The following is a 25,841-nucleotide window of genomic DNA, read 5'->3' as shown; positions in this document are numbered from 1 at the left end:
CCTTTTTAACCATGAAAGGTCTTCTTATGTGAGGTTATAGCTATCTTGAGATGCATTATTGTGAGACACCGTTGAGAAATGCTATATGTGTTCCACTCTCGAGACGCATGCAACACAAGCATTATTCAAGATGGACCGACAACAAACAATAAGGCAATACCATAACGCTATTTCTAAATCTTAGTTGTCACTTCTATTGGTATCAAAGTGTTATCAACTAAGGTTTAATTTCTATAGGTAAGTCTATTGCTAATTATTACCAATAGATAAATTCTTATATCGATAAATTTTTTTGTGGTAAAATTGTTGTTATTAGCTCTTAATTTTTGGTATAAAAGAAAAATCATCAAATAGTTACATAATTCAGAAACTTCTAAGTAAGAAACAAATTAAACAACTATTATAAAGAATTGATATAACTAAAATACCTCCTTTTGTAAAACTGCATGCTTTAGTAAGAAAAGAAAGTGAGATGGAAAAAAAAGCGAAAGAGAGAGAGTTCATGCACAAAAAGATAGAGGAGAGAACGTGTAGTGTTGTATTGTTCTCCTCTTCTAGACACCTTTATTAGTACTGTGAAAAATATTTTAATTACAAATTAACTCTATTATCCTAGATACCCACTTGCACCTAAAATATAACTTGTTAAATTTCACATCAATCTGATCTATATTCAAGGAGATATTCTCATTGGAGTATATAAAGGTCATGCTATAAAACGAAGAAAATCAAGAGGTCACAAAATATTTAAAACAAAGATTTTTATGTCAAATTAGGTATCAATTTAAAGCTCTTTGCACCTAGTTTCTTGAGCAACAAACCATTTATGATTCTGAGCTATATTTTTTTAGATAACGATATCAGAAGTATCAAATACTTAATCACTCCATGAGTGTTGCTCATTCTGGGTATGCAATATCTTGCTTTGTGTTTTTCTTACTTGGTTGTGTATATTCTGCGTAGTTAATTCTGAAAAATCGTGGTCACCCCAAAAAAGTTATACTTGGTCAAGTTTATTAAGTTTCTATCGTTATAGTCTCCTTTGATTTTTTTTTTTTTAAAGTCACTATAGAAGTATGAGTGTTGTATAGTTGCCTCCTTCTAGTTTAAGTTGTTTTCCTCTAATATTTATTCAATTTATCATCTCACTTTAGAGCAATGTCTAGATCGACTACCAAAAAAGTATAGGAGTGTGTCTAACATCCAGTTTGAGTCAAGTCTTGTATTCTTCACCCAACTGGTGATTTGTGTTTTGAACTACCCTTAAAAAATTAGTAGTCTTTTTGTTAAGCCCTAAAGTTAGGTAGTTTTTCTACCTTTAAAATTGAGCGGTATGTGTTTTAGACTATGACTGTTTTGTCTGGTATATGGAGTTTTGTCGTACGACTATAAGTGATTTTTTTCTCGCATATTGTATTTTGTCTAAGCTAGGTATATATGTTATATTTTATTCCCAACTTGGGGAGAAGTAGAAGAAGAAATACAAGAAAAATGTACTTTGTTCTACATGTGGTAATTTTTATTTGACCAAAATATTCAAGGAAGGGGGAGCATAAAAAATGAAGTTTTTTGCATTTATTAAAAATTTTTTCAACAAAAAAAAATTAAAGATCAATAATCCTTTTCATTACAGGCTGAAGTTATAAACTCCAACTTAAGGAAAGTGTTTAAGAGCAAATATAAAAAAATCTTATATGACTCTCATAATAAAAAGTCTCACAAAACCATAATTAATATAGTAAAAAGTCTCACAAAGCCATTATATAAGCACCCAATGTTTTTCCATCGAGTCCCACCATTCGATCCATCACCCGTTTCCTCAGTCGTCTTCACAGATGGTCGCTTCTCTTTCCTTGAACAGTGTAATCTTGGGTGGGGTGGCGGCTACCTAGGTAGTAAAGGAATTGGTTCCAACCAAAACTACCGACCATGAGCTCATAAATGTATATCCTTGCTAAGATTTGCCTTCCTCTACTCTTCACGATTTTACACTCCCTTCCGCTTTTGTACTAGAATGCTGAGCGATCCAAAGTTCGTGCTTCGGAGGTTGTTGGAATGGTCTGAGAATATCCCATTGGTTTCTTAGTAAAGTTCTTGCAAGCAATAAGGACTTGATTCCATCGTTACCCTTATGACCTTCCTTCCCGCCGTAAAGCCTTCCACCATGGATGCTATTCACTCCATACAGGAAAGTGGAGTAGCCCTTTGCTTGTACTATGTTGATTCTCCAAATCGAATTTTCTTCTCATTTTTACCATCATCCTGCAAGTCCCACTCCGAATCCCTGGCCTCAAAGTCTCCCATTGTGTTGCCGTTGCCGGAGCTCCTCCTCACTCCTCTGCCATGGTGCTAACCCCTTCGCTCTTACTCCATCCTTCTAACAATCTAAAAAACCAATTTATAAAAGAAAAACACTTTCCTCTTCTAAGAGCAGGATGAGGAAGGAGTCGGTGCGGGACAGGAACGGCGACGGGGACGTGAAGATGGTAATCAGAGCAGGATAAGGAAGGAGTCGGTGCGGGAAGGGACGGGGACGGGGACGTGAAGATGGTAATCTGGCCGGGCAAGGATTTGAGGTTTCAGATTTTTTTTGGGTTCGTATTGTAGGATTGGGGTTCGGGGTCAAGAGCGGGTTTCAGGTTTATTAGAGACACCCGAACCCGATCTGAGCCGATCCGACGCGTGCTCACCCTAGCACTGACGTCGTCTTTGAGTTCGGATTACGGGTTCGAAGAACTGAAAGTATGAAATTCGAATAACGGCTTTTTGTTCCAGTTCCTTCTCAATTCCATCCCTCCAATGTCGTTGAAAAGCTTCAAGGAAACTCTTAAAGCTTGCACTCTCTCTTCTTCCCGTTCTTCCTCTTCTTCCTCTTTTACTTCTGCTTCCCATCTCCATGATTTTGAATCAGACACAATAGCTAATCAGAGAAAGCCCCCAAAGTCTTCTATTTCTCGGCAGCTTCAGCGTCTTCAAGACCCTATTATCCCCACTACGAAGCCAGAACAAAAACCAAAAGATCATGAAGATAAAAGGCGTGAAAGGTCTGAAATTCCCTCGGAACCTGGTCCTGCAGTGCCTCTTTCCGTGCCCACCGGGCCGTTCGAGCCATTAATGCTTTCTTCTCCAGGCGAAGCAGACGTCGTTCAGGTATTTTCTTCTTTTTCGTCTTTTAGTTTCCATTAATTTTTTTGGAGCAGCGCAAGTAGAAACTATAGCTAAAGTATTTGTAAATTCTCATAGGGAATTTAGGGGATGACTTTGTTTTACCATTTTAATCTTATCCTTAACTGAGATAGTTGATAACCTAACTAAAAGAAACGATATTAGTTTTGTTTGAATCAAACCAAGGAAACAAGGATTTAAATCTACGTATTTTCCTGGCAAACTCAAATTTAGTTTTATTTAATGTTTTTTAAAGCTACTAGCAGGACTTTATTTCAAAAGTTCAGGTGGATAAATTGATAGATTTTCTGGACTCTACATTCTAGTAAAACAATGAGCTATTTTTACTGAAGTAGCGTTATGTCATTTGTTATCTCAATATTTTGAATTAAAAGATTAAGTGTTTACACACTTTACGTTGCTCCTTCCATATGCTCATTTTGATGTAGGAAGTACAATTCCTAGAATGAACTTTCACCCTCTCTTTCCTAGGCGATTACATTCAATTTGCACCCACCCTATCTTGCGGAAGCCCTATATAACTTTGATAGTTATTATGTTACAATTCATGTTCCAATATGGCGATGCCGGAAGAGCCTTATTTTATGTTTTTAACAGTATGTCAAAATGTCCAGTGAAACTCAAGTTTTGGTTGTAGATCCCACTGGTAAGGTGCTTTCCTATGTTTTTGAAGGTCTCACATTCTATCCCAAAAAAGTTCATTCAGGTAGTTATTTGATATTTGTTCCGAAACCCCCATTAGTTGCTAATGACTTGCTGCATGATCTTATCTCACGTAAACACATTTAACTGCAAGATGCAATGCAGCAGGTCAAAACCTGGTTCATGCTCACAGGATTCAACTAAAACAGAAAATTGACCTAGTGAAGGATGTACTGAAGAAATGCAACAAAATACAAAAGAGTACAAAACATAAGGGTCTAGATGTTTTGACCCCAAACATCTAGGCTTCTGTCTGAAATTTTAACTGGGTGGGCTCATCATGTTGTCCATGTTCTCCAGCCATTCTCCACCTGTTACCTTCCATATGCCCAACAGAATCAAAGGCCTAACTTATACCACCCATGTGTACATCCATTAGTCACCAAATCCTGTATTTTTCTACAAAAACATATGAGTAAGCCAAAGAGTAAACCTTTACATGCAGAATCATATCACAAGGGCAAGAATTACCCACTTGATAAGTAAACCGTTCTGGGAAGTGCTATATTGAGGTCATTTTGTCAAGATACGTGGGATTTGATGGGGCAAGAAATCTTTAGAGGGCATTTTCTAATTCAATACATACTAATGGTATCGTTTTGATCTTCTTCCTTACTCATATAATTACTTGCATGTTTGCACTTTTCTTTAAAACCCAAAGGCAAATAGGATCATTACAAAGGGGAACCCTTACAATGAGAAATTGGAGGGTAACCCCTCTTTAGCTAAAGAGTTAAGCAACTGTATTTGCTGACTTATGAACATGAGATCAATTACAGACAAGATTCCTAGAAAAATCCTGAATTTAAAAAACAATTGCTGCCAATGACGCCATGGAGGGTACTTGTTCCCAATGCACTAGCTAATGAAACATTTGGAATCGCCTTTAACATGAAGTCTCCCATGAAATTGGTCTTTGAAAATTTTTAGCCCATGCCTTAGGGTTTGGAGCTCAACAGTGGTGGAGTTAGCAATGCCAAGAGGCCCCTCAAAACAAGCAATTACCTCGCTACTAAGAGTTTTGAAAAATGTCACTGAAATTAGAAGGCCTAGGATTCCCAAGATACAAACCGTCGAAATTAAGCTTGGTGCGACTAGGTTCAGGTGGATGGCATTCCACCTTCGTCTTGTGCTTTGGTTGAGAAAGGTCAGCCAACTGGGACTAGGTGTGCCTTAGAATGCCATCTTTCACATTCTCAAAGGTAGTAAGAGAGCACAACCAAGAGATCCGCAAGGTCAAGATCTTCTCGACAACAATTGACCAAACAAAGGACTTTTGGTTGAAATAATGTTGATGACACTCCCCCAAATTCCTCAAGGAACAAAGGTTAGAGTGGATTTAAACATTGTGGAGCCCAACAAAGGAGACTGATTTTTAGAACAAAGAGTCATGAAGCCATAAAGCAAATTAGGTGCACAGAGTCATAGTCGAATAAACCAAGAAAATAGCTCCAAAAATGCCAAGAGTAGTTGTAATGGAGGAGCAAGTGGTCAAGGGATTCTTTTGCGTGGCCACATAGCAAGCAAGAATTACTCAACAAAACAAAATCCCCCTTGAGAAGATTGTCCCTAGTGAGAATTTTCCTGTGTAGGCTCTCCAAATGAATATTTTGACTTTGGGAGGAATAGGGTGGAACCAAGCAATAGCAATAGTGGGGCTAATAGATGGAGTGCAGCCAACAAATCATAACAAGAAGCAACAAGAAAAGGTCGTCGTTTGAGGGACACCGAATCATTTTATGAGGTTGGTCATGCTTGCAGCCGGACTGCCCGGGGCTCTCTAGGGTGGCGAGGGACCTCTCTTGCTCAGTGGCTGATTCTTGGAGAGATCGCTCATGGAGTCTCACGTTTCATTGGGGATTAAATAATAAGGAAACTTCGGCTTTTTGCTCTCTCCTCTCCAGACTTAGTAGCATTACTTTTCGTTAGCATGCAGTTGATAAACTGACATGGAAGCCCAGTATTAATGGCCGATTCACAGTTGCGTCCTCCTACTCTCACATTAGAAAGCAAAATTACAACATGCATGAGCACAAGGCAAACCTGGCATAAAAGCTCTCAACACCTAGTAAAATCAAATTCTTCGTGTCGATGGCTATCAGGGAACAAATCCCTCACCTCTGACAACCTCCATAAAAGAGGTTACATAGCCCCCGATCGTATTTGTCCCCTTTGTGGTGTGTGTGACGAGACACTCCAGCATGTTCTCTTACATTGTGATTTTTCTTGGCAAGTTTGGATGGAAATATTTCAGAAGATTGGAGTCCAAATAGGGCTACATCAGGACCTTTTCGGCACCTATGAGATGGTTATGGGGGTCTGCCTTCCTAAGTTGGGCAAGATAATTCTCTTGGCATGCCTTGCACTTGTCCCATGGTGCTTATGACTCGAGCGAAATAACCGGAGATTCATCTCCAAGGCTAGCACCCTGGATAATACAACTTCGTAGCCAGTGGATCTTATCTCGAGTTGGTTACATACTAGGAAGGAGTTTGCCTCTCTATCGGGCGTTTCTCTTCGGGAAAATTGGGGTTTGATGGCGCATATGGCGGGGCCCTGCAGGAATCCGGTTATGGCCACCTTGGACCCTCCCACTTACGACTGTATCAAACTCATTTTTGATGGTAGTGCTTTAGGCTGTCCTGGACCGGTTGAAGTTGGTGGTGTTTTCAGAGATAGCAATGGAGACCCTATTCTATCTTATGCTGGGCCGGTGGGTATTGCTGATTCAAATACTACTGAAGTGAGTGTTCTTCTATTCGGCCTCCAAATCTTTAAAGAGCGGCTTCATGGCAAGCTGCTTATTGAAGGAGACTCAAAGACTGTCATCAACTAATGTTCAAAAGATTGCTCCCCCCCTTGGCGCCACTGGCCAATCACTGATTGTATTGCCGACATTGTGTCACCCATTCATTGTAATTGGAACCTCGTTCCTAGATCAACCAATTCTTTGGCTGATAAATTGGAAAAATTCGGAACCTCCCAGCAATCTCTCATTGTTTGGGAAGGCTTCCCCTCTTGTAATCTCCTCGTTTGAGCTCTCTTAATAAAATTCAACATCATTTTAAAACAAAAAAGTTGGTCATGCTTGAGATATAGCTACTCTAGATCTTTGATTAGACCACATATTTCAATAGCTTCATCATCATCATTAAAATCCCAGGGAAATAGAGAATTGCAATTGATCTTCTAAAAGACACCATTGACGATGATGCTGGATAGGAGAGCCTCTTGGTTTCATGCTATGCTGAATAGATGGGGATTGTTAAGTTTGGTCCAAGGCCCATCCCAAAATGACATGTAACACTCCCCCTCACGTGTAGACCATCTTTTGTGGCTCTACAAGTGGATAATTTAGGAGTAGGTAGTTTAGGTGTAGGCCCTCTTTGGGGCTCTACAAGTGGATAGTTTTAGGTGTAGGCCTTCTTTTGTGGCTCTACAAGTAGATAATTTTTAGGTATAGGCCCACATATGAGTACCTGCTCTGACACCATATTGAAACCATTTGCTCTAAAAGATCGACCTGTTAGAGAAGGCGCAACGTGAATATTAAAGATAGGCAGCCAATTCCAACACTCCCCCACACGTACGACACCCACAACACGGGGCAACCCAACAAACCGGGGGACCAAATTCGTCAACACAGATATTGGGGGTAGCGGGATTCGAACACACGACCGACCTGCTCTGATACCATGTTAAGTTTGGTCCAAGGCCCATCCCAAAATGACTAGCCAACTTAGGAAACCTCTTTCCCAACTAATAAACTCAAGATCTTTGCACTTATTAATCCATGTGGGACTATTCCTTAATAGGGATTAGAGGACAAGGGGGCGTTTTTGATCCACATATCACACCAGAATCCAAATTGACTCCCATTACCAGCCGAGAAACGGTTGTGAGGGTTGAAGTGATTGAAGTGATGATAGATGTATCTCCAAACAAAAGTGAACTGACTTGGAGAGCCACCCCCCAGCCACCATCGTGCGGTTGTATTACCCATCTTCTTGATAACAAAGGAGACTCCGGGTAGAGAGGAGCAAATATTTAACCTCCAACACCATTTAGTGAAAGAGCCTCATTGGAGTCCCTTACTCCCAGTCCACCATGTTGCTTCGGTTTACAAACATCAACCCATTTAACCAAATGACGTTTAAATCTGTTCGATGGCCTTTCCAAAGGAAACTTCTCAATGAGTTTCTCAGTACAATTAGCCTTTCTAGCTGAATAATAAAGGAAAGAGAGGTAGTAAGCTGGAATGCCCACAAAGCAGGAATGTGTAAGGGTTAACCCTCCTGCTTTGGAGACAAGACAACCTTTCCAAGTGGAGAGCTGAGTGTGGAGTTTCTCAAGGACTGGATTCCAAAGAGCTTTATCCATTCTACCCACAAAAAGAGGCAAGCCCAAGTGGACTCCGGGGAGGGAACCAATATCGCATCCTAGTCTAGTAGCCATAGAGTCAAGAGTAGTCTTTTTTTTTTTTTGAAAAGGGGTCAAGAGTAGTCAGGGGGACATTAAAGCCATAAAATGTGGGTTTGTTCCTATTAATTTTTTGTCCAGTAATCAGTTCGAAGATGTTGAGTAAAGCAATGATATGAGGAACTTCTTCCATTGTGCCTTCATAAAAAATGACCATGTCATTTGAAAATTGCACTATTGGGTTAGCAAGTCTCCCTTCCCCCAAAAGTGGCTTAAGCCAATCCATCTCCCTTACTTGATGAAAGACAAGTGAGACCTTCAGCAACAATATTAAACAACAGTGGCGGGATGGGATCCCCTTGGTGCAGACCTCTAGATCCCTTGAATTAACCACAAGCACTTCCATTAATGATAACCAAAAATGCAGCTCTAAATCAGCTTCTCTGTTTTTCACCAAAGGCCATGCCAGATAGTACGAAAATCAAGGTAGCTCCAACAAACCCTACTACAAGCCTTTTCAAAGTCCAGCTTCAGCATTATCCAAGGCCAGGTACCGTGCTTGAAACAATCATTTACTTCTTGAACCTCCATGGCTGCATAAAAAATGATTCTCCCATTTATAAAAGAACTCTACTCCTTACTATGAGATGGGGCAAAACCAACTTGAGCCTATGAGCCACAACTTTGGAAATAATCTTATAAGAACCAGAAATGAGGCTGATAGGCTGAATGTCTGACACTTTCGCACTTTTTTTTTTCAGAATTAGCACAATGAACGAGGCTCCAAAACTTCTGTAGGTTATGCCGTTCATGTAAAAGTCATCCATCGTTCTCTTAACATCACCAGCAATGAAGCACCATGCGGCTCTAAAAACTCCCCCTTAGACTATTAGGTCCAGACGTTTTGTGAAGAGGCATTTGGGTAATGATTGTCTCGAGCTCCTTTACAGTGAAAGACAATTCAACCCCTAGCCATTAGGTCTCAGACAAACAATTTAGTGGTAGATGATTGAGTGCAAGTCTATTGTTGCATTCCTCTGTGTATAGGACAAAAGAGAAGCTCAAAATTTCATTAGCTGATCTATCAGAAATCAACAACTCCCCCTTATTTGGAGAGAGTTGATTTTGTTAGATTGGCAATGTGCTGATGCAATTGAATAAAAAAAGCAGGTATTTGCATCCCCCTCTTTTAAACAACAGTACCTGGCTTGCTACTTCCATTTGATTCTATCATGATTATTCAAAGTCTGATGTAGATGAGGCAACGGATCTATCAGGGAATTCAGAGAAGGGGCCTACCTTCTTCAAGAAGATCAAGAACCTCAACTTACAAGTGCAGGACAATCATTTGGGCAGAGAGGGAAGAGTGAGTAGTTTAAGACTAAGACTTGAGCTTATTTTTCAGCACCTTTATCATGACCACAATACCACCAGTTGGACCCTCCACCAAAGCTTCATTCCACCAAGCATGCCACAAGTCTACAACAGTCTTTATTTTCTAACTATGTGTTTTCAAATTGGAAAGGTTTCCTCGCCTACACACTCAATTTGGTGTCTAACAGAATGTGCCAATGATCTGGGACAATTTTCCCCTGAAGTAGACATGATGCTGCTACATTATATATTTGTAGCCAACTGTTTTTTTGATGAAGGATGGTTTTATTAAAAGAAACGGAGAAAAAAAGGGGAGCTGACCCCTAACAACAAGATATTGCAAGGAAGCTCCCTACTTGGCCATACAATCGGCCATATAATTTGTTGATCTGGGGATGTGAGACCAAAAACAAACAAACAGACTAACAATTTTTATAATTTCACAATGACGCCATAGGGGGTGCTGAGGAATGTTCGCACATCACCACCTTTGAGTCTCTCTCGATGGGAATGGGCCCAGCATAGTGATTGCGGAAAACACGGAGCCCATTAAGAAGACCGTGTAGATCAACCGTCGTAGAATCCGCAATACTGAGAGGGCCAGCGAAAGAAACGATCTGGTTCCCAAAAGAATTATGAACCACTCCGCCTAACCAACTAGACCAGGGTTGCCGAGGGAGGAGTCGTCAAAGTTTAATTTAAGGGCTCCAACAGGCGGCGGGGTCCACTCAGAAACAACTGGGGATTTAGAATTTGTGTGGAGCTGGGCAAGACAACCCCAATTGTTCCTGATGGAAGATCCCGAGAAGGGGGAGAAGGCTTTCTGAGAGTGAAGTCATGTAGTAATAGTACCTAAGATGGTTTTAATGATTCTTTCTTGAGAATTGAACTTGGCATTGAATCTCCTTTGATTGCGCTCTAGCCAGAGGCCCCCAAGGAATGAAAGCCGAGCAAGACGTGATCATTATTCTCACAAGACCGGGGATGGAAGTCCCTACAAGCATCTGATAGGCTGCGGGAAGATCCGCGGGAAAGCAGAACTGTAACCCAATGCGGCTGATAATCATCGTCCAAATCTCCCATGAGAAAGGGCCTGAAAGGAGTAGGTGGCTGACAACTTCCTCAGCTATTTGTAGCCTATTGTTAGTGACAAGAAAATGATCAAGTCTGGACAAAATTGGGTTTTGATGCATGCTGCTCCAGGTGTAAGACTTGCCAGCTGTGGGGATTTCATCCAGCTGACAAGTGCCAATAAGGTTGCAAAAGCCCCTTATAGAGGAGGTAATCTGGGTAGCAAGGGCGCCTTTTCATTGCAAAAATGGATTGTATTGAAGTTCCCAACAATCAACCAAGGAAAATGTCAGTCACTAACAGGTTATGAGAGTTCATCCCAAAATTCAGTATGATGTCTATAGCCCAGAGGCCATAAACACCACCCAAGCACCAAATAGTACCAGATTCCCTGTCCTTGAATTTAATGCAGATTGAGAAGTCTCCAATATTATGATCTTGCAGCTCCAAAATAGCTTTATCCCAAACAACAAGGATGCCCCACACAGCCCCACGCCCGTCCTTGGCCAACCAGCTTGGCTGAGGGAGTTCCACATGTCATGGACTAGAGAGTCAGAAATTGCTTGAGCTTTACTTTCCTGAATAATTAGTAATTAAGCTTTTTTTTATTCTAAACTAACTGTAATTGCCACTCTCTTCCTGGAACTACCAACTTGTCTGACATTTCAAGATACGATAATCATTTTTTACCTTTTTTCTTTGCACTGACTTGATTTTTCACATTTTTATTCATTACTTCATGGGAACACTCATCAAAATCCATCATCCTTTGTCAAGTCTTCTTGTCATACTGGTCTTTTTGACATTGAATAGAATTAGGTAACAAACATGCTTGAATATTCTTACTTGGTTTTGGCCCTTTGCTTGGAGAAATGTTTTGCTCTCTGTTTCCTTTTGTCACATGGCTTGGCTCTTCAGGTTGATTGAAATCAAAATGATCAGCCTCAGTCTCTCACCTGGCTTCATTAAAGACACTATTGGATGAGAAAGGACGAAAGTGGGAGGGTCCAGATGCTCATCTTTAGTGGAATTGGGGTTATGTGTGGAGGAATCAACTCTCTGAGAAGGTGAAGAGTTCACGATTTGACTGAGGACAATGAATGCAGAGATGTTTGCATGGTTAATGAGGTTGTGGGTTTCTGGTGTGCTTTGGGTATATTTCTTCCTGGCATATGTTGGGAAAATGTTGAGAATGTTGGAAGTGTTGTGCTATTCTGAGGAGTGAGGTTTGCAGGGATGGGTGTTTTACTTTTGCCGACTTTCCTAGTTATTGGCTGATCAGTTTGTACTGTGATCTGGTTGATGGTGCAAGTGATGGATGGGTTCTGGTTGGGTATGTGGGTAGGTGGGTTGCAGTTTAATGAATTAGGAGGGCTTTGAGGTTCTTGGGGGCAACTCATTGGTAGGTAGTTGGGGTTAGTGGCTTTCGACTGATTTGGTAGAGTGGGAGAAAGAGTTGATGCAGCAGGGTTGTGGGCCATGCTTCAGCACTAATTAAAGTGGGGTCAATGTATTTGATTCCGGAAGGTGGGGGTTTAGTGGTTGGGAAAAGGTGGTGTCGAAGGGTCAATTGTGTCACGGTGCAATGAAGTCTCCAAGATATTGATATCGTATTTCGTCAGGTGAGGGATGAGTTGTGCTGAAGATGCAATGTGTGTGTCACCCCCAACCAAAGTGAGTTGAGTGAGCTCCCTGGGCTCGCTCCTAAGTCAACTCGTCTGTCTTCTTAGTTGCCAAGCATTACGAGTCGGAAGTCCTGCATTTTCAAGCTGCAGATGAACTGCAAAAAATCTGATCCCATCATGACATTCAGCCACTTATCCTCTAAAGTATTGTCGCAAGCGGTGGTCATGATATGAGCAAAATCCAGTTGCTGTCACTGCTGTGTGCATCATTCACCATAGCTAATTCCCCCAAATCCTTTGTTAACCATATTTCAATTGGAAGGCCAGATATCTTTACCTAGTATCCAAAGGGCCCGGTGGTGGAATCTTGCCATACATCAACAGAGGAATTTGGATTGAAGTGCCTGAATCCCTGGTAGACAAGTGTTTGACAATCCTTCTGATGGCCAAGGTGCATTAACCATCGATTGTTCCTTTGAATGATACTTTGGAAGTGTACTATAAATTCGAGAAGGAGGAGATATGGTTCAAGCTCCAATTGATGGTCACCACAATTCTCTGCTCCAAGTGGGTTGCCAATCTAAAGAAGTTCTCCTGAGATGTACAGATAGGCTTCGGAATCTCTCGTAGCAGCTGGTCTGGTGGCAATTTCTCAACATTGCCATCCTCTACTAGTTTTGACAAAAGCAGAGGAAAGGAAGGTGGCGATTGAGGAGAACTCCAAATCAGCTGAACATCAGTATTAGTGAAAAAAGGCTTCAAAGCATCTAGGAAAATTGACCAGTCGAAGCCATCAAAAGTACTTTTAAGGAGATACATTGGCAAGGACCTTGTTGTCTCTCAAGTAAATGAGTTTACATTCCATCCTTCGATCATGAAACACAGACATTACAAATTGTGAGTTTGCCCAGATCTCCTTGCTGCAGATCTTCCCTCCCAGGTTTTGAAAAACTGCCTGCAGTTGTGAAAGAAAGACACCTTCAATGCTTGATGGAATATGAATAAATGATTTCGTCACTCCATTAGAGACTGAAATTTTTACATGTCGCCATCATTTGCCAAGGTTCTTCCATTTTGTGACTATCTGCACCATCTTCTTCCTCTGCCTTCTCACCACGATCTTCCAACTACTGTTGTGTCCTTCTTATGCCTCCAGCTTACATCTCCCTCTGCTCTGGGAATGCTGCCATGAAACCCATAGTTGATTCCCTTGTTCTTGTCACTATCTCACTCTCTAACCTTTCATGCCCTTGCTCTCCCGTTTTCTCCCTCTCTCCTCTCATCGTTTATTTCCACTTTGATTCTCATGTACTCAAAATTATTAAAATACATTTCTCGATAAAAAAGTAAACAAAACCCTTACATGAACAGCCTGTGCATGCCATTGTACAATTTATTAAAGAACCACTTTCTTTTCAATAATTAGAGTTAGTATGGGCAATTTGTTTCTTCAATCCATTTACGTGGAACATAGATAAAACCATTATCTTTGCTTGGTATCTACAACACCAATATGGAACATAAAAGTAATGAAATTTTTCTGATTTGTAGGTTCCTGCATCTATCAATTGTAGGCTCTTTGAGCACCAGCGAGAAGGTGTAAAGTTTTTATATAGTCTGTACAAGAAGAACCATGGAGGAGTTCTTGGCGATGACATGTGAGTTTCATATAGGAGGGGGCAAATCTGTAAGCGAATGGTTTCAGAGTCTTCCACTGATGTTAATGGTGTACCCAATATGAACTTTAACTGGGTCTCATGACTCTCAAATCTCAGAAGGTAGACCAGTAATATCTGTGGATGACCCCTTCCAGGAATATCTGAACCTTTTTAATGATCTTCACCTGTAGTCAGAATATTGTCCTCTCTCATCATATTATACTATTCTACTTGTACCATTTTGATGCTTTGCAAAAATAGGATTTTCATGTTGCTTTTCTACTAGCTGTAGGTGTCAAGATGGCCACTTGTGTAAAAGTTTTTATGCACTTCTACTCTACCTGAAATCTATCTGTCATATGTAGTTTGTTGTCTTCTATACATTCTCATTTTGTTCTTTAAGTATCAAGTACTATCGACAAACCTTCTAAGCCAAACTTTGTTCTGTGTGAAAAAAAGATTCATGAAATTTTATGTGAAAAATGTCATTTTTTACTGAATTTTACATATATTTCATGTGGAATTATTTTAAGTTATCTGATGAATTGGAGTGTGGAAGCTGTATAAAGCTTTTCAAATCTTTGAGGTTTGCAAACAACAATGGTTCTCCAGCAGCTACACATGTTTGCATCTGAGTTTCTTTTTGTCTCTCACTTTTTCCTGATAAATTCTGGTCTGAGTTTTTCTGAGTGTTTTATTTGAAAAGACTGCAACTGTTTCCTGTCCTTCGAGTTGTACTATCACCTCCCTAACTTTTGGCACTACACTAAAATTAACTGAATGCCATTTTTAACAATTGGAATCTGGACAATTTGGTCTCTATCTGATATTTGGGTCCAATTTCTGGATATCTTGTTTTAAGTACTTCACTACTTTCACTCCTTTTACTAAAAAACAATACTTCACTACTGTTTCATGTTGATTGGAATTTTATAACTTACTTGAATACAGCATTTTGGTTGGGTTTTATTTGTTTTTGCTTTAGCGTGCACTTATTGAAGGGTTTGTATTTTTGATTCTTTGCTTCATAATTTTCATAATCATGTGCATTCTAAGTAGTTTTTTTCCCGATTTTGAGCAGGGGGCTTGGCAAAACCATACAAACAATTGCTTTCTTGGCTGCTGTATTTGGAAAAGATCAAGAGAATAGTGGCTCTAAAAAACCCCATGCCAATTATCTGGGCCCAGTACTTGTTGTTTGTCCCACTTCAGTTATTCGAAATTGGGAAAATGAGTTTGCTGAATGGGGAACCTTCAAAATTGCTGCCTATCATGGGCAAAACCGTGACCTAATACTCAATAAACTTGCAGCACGAGGAGTTGAGATACTCATAACTAGCTTTGACACGTTCAGAATCCATGACAAAATCCTCTTGGAGGTCAAGTGGGAGATTGTTATTGTTGATGAGGCACATCGACTAAAGAATGAAAAGTCCCAACTCTATAAATCATTTTTAGGATTTAAAACTGCAAAACGATATGGTCTCACTGGAACAATAATGCAGAATAAAATCATGGAGTTGTTTAACCTTCTTGATTGGGTTGCACCAGGATCATTAGGAACACGAGAACATTTCCATGACTTCTATGATGAACCTCTAAAGCATGGCCAGAGATTAACCGCCCCTAAAAGATGTCTAGAAATTGCTGTGGACCGAAGAAAGCACTTGGTGAGTGTTCTGAGCAGGTACTTTTTGAGAAGGACCAAGGAGGAGACTATAGGCCATCTCTTGAGGGGAAAAGAAGATAATGTGGTGTTCTGTGCAATGAGTGAATTGCAAAAGAGGGTGTATAGGAGAACTTTGGAACTCCCAGAGCTCCAATGTCTTATGAATAAGGACCTTCCTTGTAGCTGCGGGAGTCCACTAACGCAAGTTGAGTGCTGTAAAAGAATTGTTCCAAATGGGATAATCTGGTCTTATTTGCATAGGGACCAGCCTGAAGGTTGTGATTCGTGTCCCTTCTGTCTTGTGCTTCCTTGCCTAATTAAACTTCAGCAGGTAACTTGGTTACTATAATGTTTTATGCTAATTTTGGGGAGTAGAAGTAGATTTTGCATATATGGAAGTCAAATCCCTTTAACTGCCATGAATCCTTTGATTCCGTCTACCACCAGGGACCTTGGACAAGCTCTGATACTTTTATGGCCCTTATTTGAATGGAAGGATTATTATGGTTCTGGGGAGAGGTGTTCTAACCACCTATATTTAGACCTAAGCAAGCAACTTGGTTTCATCTGCATATCTTAGATAAATTTTTTCTCTGAAACATTGTGGGCTCATGGACATGACAATGGGAAGGGTCTTGACATAAGTTTAAATTTTATTATTCTTATGATTATGGTTGAATGAAATTATTAATTTAAACTAGAAAATATTCTTTTTTAGGAAAAAGTCTGAAAAATATTTTTGTTTGCATTTCAATTGAATTGCTCCAAGTGAATATTTTGCCTTTCTTCATTCTGGGATTGGGTGCTTGTCAGATCAGTAATCACTTGGAGCTGATTAAACCAAACGCTAGGGATGAAGCAGAGAAGCAGAAAAAAGATGCTGAGTTTGCATCTGCTGTCTTTGGTGCTGATATGGATTTGGTTGGCGGGAATATTCCAAGTGAGAGTTTTCTGGGCCTTAGTGATGTGGAGCACTGTGGGAAGATGCGAGCATTGGAGAAGCTAATGTCAGCATGGACTTCTTTTGGTGACAAGATTCTTCTGTTCAGCTATTCTGTTAGGTCACTCTCTTATTCCTTGAAAAATCCAATTCTTGAAAGTGGTATATGCTTGTGGAGAATTAAAGAAGGGCTTCATCAATTATGTTGGGTTTAGTTAAAGTTTATAACTACTGTCTTACTATTAGGTCTTACTTTTCTCTCTCCATAGAAGTTGTTCCAAAGAAAAAATGTTGGCTAATTAAGGTTATTCATTATAGCTCTCTTTGCTACATCGTGGTTTTCAAGGTGCTTTTTTGTATACTCTGACAGTGGAGAACTATTGCATGATCAGTTGATGGCTCTTGCTAGTTTTTAAGAAATTATGAGGAACTTGCTTGATAACCGTTGCTAGTCTTTGTTTCATTATAAATATGGATGCAGAGAGCATATTTTAGCACTGAAGGAAATTGTGATGATACAAATTTGATCTAGCGATAAACATTTTCCTGTTGAAATGACATTTATTTTAGAACTTCAAATTTTGAGCCATGTTAAGTTTTCTACTTTTTTTCTATTTTTCTTTTCTTATATATATAGTAAGAATACTTCTGGCTACTCAGGAAGTATTTAAAGAGGTGCACATGTTCTTTTGATTGTTGAGAGAAAGGAATTTGATCGTATTGGCTGGATGAGTTGGTGGTTTCTAAATGCTGTCAACAGATAAAGGATGCATCTCAGATCCTTGTTTCTCACTGTTATGCATGTGGAGGAGATATTCCACAAGTAGATGCTTCTGCTTTTGTTGATTTTTAATCTGTTTACCATTTTGGGCTTCATGACTTAGATTAAGTACAAAAGAGTTAAGCAGAGAAGAAGACTAGTGTATGAGAGCTTTGAAAGTTAAAAGAAGAGGAAGAGGAGGAATAGAAAAGGAGATAAGAAAGAGAGAAGTAGAGAGACCAAGAGGGTAGGATGCCTTAGTTGATCCTCTGCCAATTTATAGCATTGCTTTAGTGCTCTCTATTAAAAAAAAATATTTCTGCCGCACTTCAACATAGTACATTTGGGTAAAAGACCATGAACTTGACCTAACACCTAAACAGTATAGATTCTTTATCTTCGAACAAAGATATTGGTAAGTTTTTTACTAAATGAATTGATAACATGTCTTTTTCTGTAATTAAGGTTTTGGCTCTGCACTCACCCTTTGTGCTGGCTCCTGACAATTGCAGATTGTTGTCATTGATTTGTATCCGATATATTTACTCACAATTTCCATGATAAAAGAAAGAGAAGCTTAGTTTTTTTTTTTGCAATGGTGATGATTTTCTTTCAAAAGAGAGGAAGAAAATACATCAAGGGAGGCCTCCCCTTAAACAAGATATTGAAGGGAGGGACCCAATTTAGCACAAGAGTCTGCAGCCGAATTGGCTGATCTAAGTATATGAGACTAGGAATAGGGAACAGAGGAAATAAGGTCTATAATATCAGGCTCAGTTGGGTGTTTCACTCCAACACCTTGTTGTGGAGGAATGCCCGCCTAGCTAGGTTTGTTTGTACTTTATCTTTTAATAGTTTATACACCACATTTTCAACAAAAAAAAAGGTCCATAATATCAAGAAATAGCTGCCAATGATGCCACAGAGAGAATAAGGTAGAGGAGCGACAACCAACGACCACCTTGGAGTCCCCTTCTACAATAAGCGGACCACTGAAATGATTCTAAAAGATGCGGAGGCCGTCGAGAAAGCCCTAGAGTTTAGTCTTGGTCGAGTCAGCAATGCCGAGTGGTCCAGAGTAGGAGATAATAGCCGAGCCTCCTGGGTCGAAGATCACCTTGCCGAAACTTGCCATCCTAGGATTCCCGAGAGCACTGCCATCAAAGTTGAGTTTAAAATGGCCGGACATTTGAGCAATCGCCTTCCTGTTGGTATGGAGAAGGGCACATGAAAGGCACTCAAATTCCTTTCTAGTGCGAATCCAAATGAAGATGAGGCATGTTGCAGTAGAAGTGTTTAACAGCCGAGTGGGAGACACAATCAAATCGTCGAGAGTTCGTCTCCTTCGAAAGGCAACAAGGGATGTGAGCAATACAAGCAGATAAGAGGAACTTTCCTTAGTTGTGGTAGACGGACCCAGGAGGGGTAGCGACACATGGTGCTCAAGTCGCGAGGGATGTATAATTGGTGATCCATTCTGCTGAGCAGAGAAGTCCAAATCTGCCAGCGATGGTGCGGTGTAGAAGATTGTGACAAGTGGTCTCAGCCTCTAAACCACAAAAAGGGCAAAGGGGATGAGAGGTATTGCTGCACCGAATGAGATTATCAATAGTGAGGATTCTATTGCGGCAGACACTCCAGAGGAAGAATCTCACCTGAGGGGGTTCCATGAGATGCCAAGCAATGGCAGCCGGGTGAGGGACGGGGGGTCTAGTCCAGCCCATGAGGAGTCTATAGGCAGAGGAAACCGAGAAATGTCCGCTATCATCAGGAAGCCAAATCATCCGGTCAACCACATGAGCAAGAAGCTTAATACCACCAAGTCCGACAATCAAGTCACAAATGGTAATGTCCTCTTCATCAGTGTGGCCACGTCTCAGATGAAGGTCCCAAGAGCCATTTCCCCAAGCATCGACGACAGAGAGATCCCGACAAGTGGTAAGCTAGAGAAGTGGGGGGGAAGGAGGAGGCAAGAGGACTGTCACCCGACCACCAATTAGTCCAAAAGCAAAGGCTGGATCCATTGCCAACAAAGTAACAAATGGGAGTGTGGAAGACTGGGAGTAGATAAAACATGGCTTTCCAAATAGGGGAGAGATGGCGACTGATGCCATCGGTGATCCATCTAGCCCCAAGACGCTAGAGTTTGGAAGTCACCATTGGTTTCCAAAAAGCCGCCGAGCTGGAGTTGAGTTTCTAGAATCACTTAAGTAGAAGAGCAGATCCCATCTCCTTGGTTTGTTTGATCCCCAGACCACCCAAGGACTTTGGCTTAAAAACATCTTCCCAGCTGATGAGGTGGTAGTGAAAGTTAGTATTGGTACCACGCCACATAAATCGTCTTTTGATCATGTCAATGCGGCGGCAAACAGAGGCAGGGAAAGGTAGAAACGAGAGAAAATAGTCGGGTATACCAGCCAGACAAGAGTTGAGGGTCAATCTGCCAGCTTTGGAGAGAAGCCTACCCTTCCAAGTAGATAGTCATCATTCATGACTTTCAATAACCGGGGCCTAGAGTCCCATCTGTGGTCTGCAATTAATAAGAGGGAGGCCGAGGTAGGAGGATGGGAGAGACGCGATCGAGCAACCCAGAGTGTCTACCATGAGCTGGAGGAGAGGGGGGTCAATGTGGAAACCCATAATAATCGTATTCCTCTAGTTAATCTTCTGACCAGAAGTGATCTCAAATAGGCCAAGGAGGCCATCTAGGATCATCCCCCCTTGCAACTAAATCAAACTCAATTTTGATGGTAGTGCTATTGGCTGTCCTGGGCCAGCTGGAGCAGGTGATGTTTTCAAAGGCAACAATGGAGACCCTATTCTTTCTTATGCTGAGCAGGTGGGCATAGTTGATTCAAATACTTCTGAAACTAATTGTTTGGCCTTCGAATTTTCAAGGAACGTCTCCATGGCAAACTAATTATTGAAGGAGACTCAAAGACTGTCATCAGTTGGTGCTCAAAAGATAGCTCCCCCCCTTGGCGTCACTGGCCTATCACCGATTGTATTCTTGACATTGTGTCTTCTATTCATTGTAGTTGGAATCTCATTTCTAGATCAGCCAAATCTTTGGCTAATAAATTGGCTAAATTTGGAACTTCCTAGCAATCTCTCATTGTTTGGGAAGACTTCCCCCATTTGTAAATTGCTCTCTTGAGCTTTTGTCTTAATAAAATTCAGCATCTGTTATAGACTCGATAGCCGAACGAGTCATTCAAAGGCGACGTAGTTGAAGGCAGATCACTTGTGTTTTGTGTTTGAATTATTTCAGCATTCTCAGCACTTATGTTGAATTATCTCAGCATTCTCAGCATTCTGAACTTGTAAGCCATAATGGCACTTTTGTAAATCTTATTTCAGCAGCTACTTAACTTATGTTGTATGATTCAGCCTTGAGCGTGTAAGCCATATAATGGCAACGTTGTAAATCTTTTGGGCCCTCAGCGAACAGCTTAAGAGGGGGCAGAATGAAATGAAAAAAGAATGAAATTGAAATCAGAAACAGGACTCAGAAACAGGACAGGTTCTCCTTCGACGAACCAGGTTACGGTTTCCCTCAGAGCCAGGTTATCCTCCATCTCCTCCCATCCATTCCGAACACTTCCCCTTTCTCATTTTCCTCACATACTTCACCCAGAATTCGAAATCATAGGAAGACCAGGACGTGGACAGCACCTTGGTGCTGAACCTGTGCTGGACACAGAGCTATCCTTCCGTCGGGTTACACGGTCCATGGTCAGAGACCATAACAGCATCATTTCAATAATAATAATAATAATAATATTGTGTATTTAAGCGAGCGTATTGGTACCGAAGCAAATAGTGTCATCAACAAACTGTAGCAGGGGAATATCGAAGCAATTCTGGTTCGAGACAACATTAAGCCACTCATACGGGCAGAGTAAAACATAGAAGACAGGTACTCCGCAATGACATTGAAGAGCAGTGGGGAGAGGGGGTCTCTTTGTCGGATGCCATGGGAACCGTGAAAGAAGCCACAGACAGTACCATTGAGAAGTAGAGAGTATGAGGCCGAAGTGATGCACCTACAAATCCAAAATCTCCAACTATCACCAATGCCCATGCACTATAAAATATCATCTCGGAGGGATCAACTCACACTATCAAAAGCCTTTTCAAGGTCAAGTTTGAGGACAAAACAGTAGAGGCCCAACTTGACGAAGTGATCAATAATTTCGTGAGTGGCTTGTCTCACTCGTTGATAAAAGCACTTTGATCGCAATGGATGATGGTGGGAAGAACAACCTTAAGATGGCGAGCCAAGATGCGAACAATGATCTTGTACGGTTAGAGATGAAACTAATCGGCTTGAAATCGCGGGGATACTCAACATTGGCTTTCTTGGGCACCAAAGCAATAAGGGAGGCATCGATACTCTTTAAAGTGATACCACGATCATAAAGGCTGCGAACCATGGAGATAATGTCTGTCCTCAAGGTAGGCTAACAGAGTTTTTAGAATTCACCATTATATTCGTCAAGGCTCGGGGCCCTATCTCGAGGGAGACCCATAACAACATCCTGAACTTCAAGGTCTGAGAAAGGTAGCTCAAAAGGCCGCCAAGACAGGAGAGATTGAGGTGAAGCAAAGGTGAGACAATCAGAGGTGGTGGTGGTAGTCTTCCCTGTAAAGATCTATGAAAAAGCTAAGAAGAACATCAGTAATAGAGGCCTTATCCGAGGTAACTTCATTGTCAATAGACAAAGAAGTGACTCGGTTAAGTCCTCCGGTGGGTCGAGGCGATAGCATGAAAGAACTTTGTGTTGGCGTCGCCCTCAGCCAGCCACTTAAAACGGGCCCGTTGCTTCCATTGCACCCGTTCAATGTGAAGAATAGATTGAAGATTATTTTGGAGAGAGATGCAATTAGAGAATTCAGCATAAGTAAGACAACTTTGCTCCTCAATTTGGTTTAGGCCAACAATCTGAGACCCGAGCGAGGACTTATCTGAAGTAGTAGAGAGGTGACATTGCGAGGACCAAGACTTGAGCTTTTCTTTAAGACGCTTCAGCTTGCGAGGGAAGGACCAACCATAATAATTAGAGTCCCCAATAACCCCCCACCACGAGGTAATATAATCAGCAAAGTGCTTATCCATCAGCCAAATGTTGTCAAACCGAAAGGGGGCAGGGCCACATTTGTCAAGTTTGGTATCAATCTGTATGGGCCAATGATCCGAACTTGCTTGGTTTAAAATAGAACCACAGACATTCTCATGGAGTCTGAGCCAATCACCAGTGGTGAAGAAGTGGTCCAACTTGGAAAGGATGGGCGGTCTTTGTTCATTAGACCAGGTGAAGGTCTTGCTGGAAAGACATATCTCTTCCAATTCAAAGCTTTCAATGAAGTTGGCAAAGTGATGCATATTAATAAAAGAGAGTTATTTAACAGTAAAAAAAATCCTTATTTATGAAGTGATAATCATATCAATCTTAACCAAGCATTCTTTTGTACAATTTCAACTCTTGAACTATAAAGATGAATTTGTCAGATTTCTCACAAAAACCTGTTCAGTTTCTTGTGTAAATGTTATCAATCTTCTTGTGACTGTATTCCTCCTTCACATTCTTCTTTTGACATGGTTATGCAACTGAGATAATACATGTCCACAGAATGCTGGACATACTTGAGAAATTTCTTGTACGGAAAGGATATTGCTTTTCACGTCTTGATGGTTCAACCCCTATGAGCTCTCGCCAGTCTCTTGTTGATGACTTCAACTCTAGCCCCAGCAAACAGGTAAATTTCTTTTATAAATCTGTAGCCATTTTTACAAAAAGTTACTGTTCCGTTTTTTTCTTCAATAGGCGTGTGGTTTGGTTTCAGGTGTTCCTTATATCAACTAGGGCTGGTGGGCTTGGTCTTAACCTTGTCAGTGCAAATCGAGTTGTTCTATTCGATCCAAATTGGAATCCTGCTCAGGACTTGCAGGCCCAAGATAGATCCTTCCGTTACGGACAAAAACGTCATGTTATAGTCTTTCGTCTTCTTGCAGCTGGTTCTCTTGAGGAACTCGTATATTCACGTCAGGTTTATAAACAACAGTTATCCAATATTGCTGTTTCGGGTAAAATGGAAAGACGTTACTTTGAAGGTGTCCAGGTATGACTGTTTTTACCCTCTTGTAAATTTTGTCTCATGTTAATTTGCAATCTTGTTTAGTCAATTTTTGTATTCTAGAATTGTTCAGTTTACTGTATGCATGTCACATTTTATATGATATGACCACTCCCATTGAATGGTTTAAAAACTAACAAGCCAGCAGGTCCCGCCACTTTTTTTCTTTTTTTTTTCTTTGAAGTCACCAATTGTTCATATTATGCTGGTAAAACCAACTGGTTGGATGATGGCTGGTCATTGTTATCAGAACTGGGTCAGTTGTAAGAGGTGGCTTCTAGTTCGCCTGCAAAAATGTGGTTGTATGACATCATGAAGATGTTGCAAACATAAGCAAATTTAAACAGAGAAAATTAATTCTGCATGGGGGAGGCTCCACCTTTACACTGTTTTTGAAACTCAGAAAGAGAGAATGCTCCCCATCGTGAGGGGGAATACAGGGCTCCCATCCTCAGTGTCTAAAACACAGAAATGAAGGGTTCTTGCCATCCCTGTGGGTGAGAATGACAAGAAGGGGACATCTCTTTCCATGGAAGAAGCTTGAACGAGTTTCTCTCCTTTTTCTCATTCTTATATATAAATAAAGGTCAGTTGATCTGACCTGTTCACAGCAGCTCAATAAAAAGAAACTGGTTAGTTCATCCCGTTTTGGGGGTTCCCTTTGGTTTGGGAGCGTATGACTTGGAAAGGATTGGGTCCAGTTGAACCCAATTCAACTAGATGATCTGCGGTTGGGTGTCATGGGAACAGAGGAGCCTCCTCCCCTCTCTTTTGGTGTCCTGTAGCTTGCTTGGTCAGGCCCATACTGACAAGCGATCCAATGCTCACAAACAGGTACAAAACAAGGACATAATGAAAATTTGTACTCGAGACATTATGGATCCGTTAGTTGTGCCATCTACTGAAGACCTGATTGTCCGATTCATAGAGGAGAGAGGATTGGGGACATAGGGTCTGAGAACATTATGGCTGGTAATTATGCTGGGTAAATTGACCTAAATTGTGTCAAGTATTTTATGGACCACTCAAATGTAGCTTATATTGGTCTGAAGACTCTTTCATATTCTGCTCTATTTATATAACTGTTAGAGCTGTCTCACAGGACTGCAAGGAATTTAGAGGAGAGCTTTTTGGAATCTGCAATTTATTCCGTGACCTCTCTGATAAGCTATTTACAAGAGAAATCATCGAATTACAAGAGAATCATAGGTCGCAATACACCTCTAATGATGAAAGAGAAGACCCTAGTGAAAGGAGAGGAATTGCTGAATCTCCATCTGGGCCTAAAGACTTGTCTATTTCTGAGAAAAAGAAGCCAAAGTTTTTAGACTTGGGTATGCACTTCTTTGGGTTTTCCTATGTTTTTCTTTATTTCATAAGTCTCTCCCGCTAAAAGGCTAAACAATGTTGAGAACAAACATTTGCTATAAGCGTCTTTGAAAACTTTTGAGTATAGTAAAAGGTTTGTATTCATGCAAATTTCCACTCTGCAGGTATCGTTTATTCTCACCGGAATGAAGATATAATCAACTCAAAGCCTGGGATCCTAGATCAATGGAAGACAGATGAAACTTCTGTTGAGACTACTAGTTACACCTACATCCAACAAGCATCTGATAGGCACAAAACTAATAGGCCTGTGGAGGATGATAGAGGTCCCACGAAGAAGGAAAAAACGAGAAGTGAATATGGACTTCTGGCTGGCTTTGTGGGAATGGGGGAACTTGAATTTAGCGAGTGGTTGCTGTCTGCATCTCCATCACAACGAGAAAAGGCTCTCAGGGACTATAAAAATCATAAAAAGAAGCCAAGGGTGGAAGTGAGTTGAATAGAAAAAGCCTTGCTGCTAATTTTCTGGGTTGCCAGTAAATTCTGTGAATGCTTCCACGTTGGACATGGTGTACAGACCTTGTATCTTATGAGAAATTGTAAATAATGCTGTAAAGTGCTATCCTCTCTAATCAAATGTATGGGCACGGTTTTTTAAAACCTGAAAACCTGAAAACCTTTGAACCCTGATCTGGGTTGCAGTTGTGTGGGATTTCAGGTTCTTCTTCCATTTGTGGGGTCAAACTTAAATCTATCCCCAAAAGTTTTCAGGTTTGGTTGGGTCAGGCTTATTCGAAAACCCAACCTTGTGCCTACCCCTGATAACAATAGATTCAGGTGAAGGTTATCAGCACAATCCTCGAGTCTGTGACCCATAAATTGTAAAAAAGAACAGAGCTTTGTCATGGCAGGGATGATGGGTGCAAGTAGTCCAGTTTTTTCGCTTCATTCATAGCTGCAAATCACTTTG

At 40.8% G+C, this 25,841-nt stretch overlaps 1 protein-coding gene across 1 annotated transcript; it reads left to right on the top strand.

Annotated features, from left to right (window-relative positions):
• Positions 1 to 2,766: 2,766 nt before the first annotated feature.
• Positions 2,767 to 25,835, top strand: LOC137951821 (switch 2). Its single transcript, XM_068798751.1, has 8 exons — positions 2,767 to 3,150; positions 13,929 to 14,035; positions 15,117 to 16,035; positions 16,518 to 16,765; positions 23,038 to 23,164; positions 23,252 to 23,527; positions 24,645 to 24,876; positions 25,036 to 25,835. The coding sequence occupies exons 1-8, from the start codon at positions 2,800 to 2,802 to the stop codon at positions 25,368 to 25,370; spliced, it is 2,595 nt and encodes an 864-aa protein (XP_068654852.1). The 5' UTR covers positions 2,767 to 2,799; the 3' UTR covers positions 25,371 to 25,835.
• Positions 25,836 to 25,841: the final 6 nt, after the last annotated feature.

Source organism: Aristolochia californica, unplaced genomic scaffold, assembly GCF_029961685.1.
Source record: "Aristolochia californica isolate CCGP_79_NKW_82.1479 unplaced genomic scaffold, dmAriCali1.0.hap1 SCAF_15, whole genome shotgun sequence".
Classification (NCBI taxonomy): Eukaryota; Viridiplantae; Streptophyta; class Magnoliopsida; order Piperales; family Aristolochiaceae; genus Aristolochia; species Aristolochia californica.
Note: the sequence above shows the minus strand (reverse complement) of the source record. Positions and strands in the feature narration are given on the sequence as shown.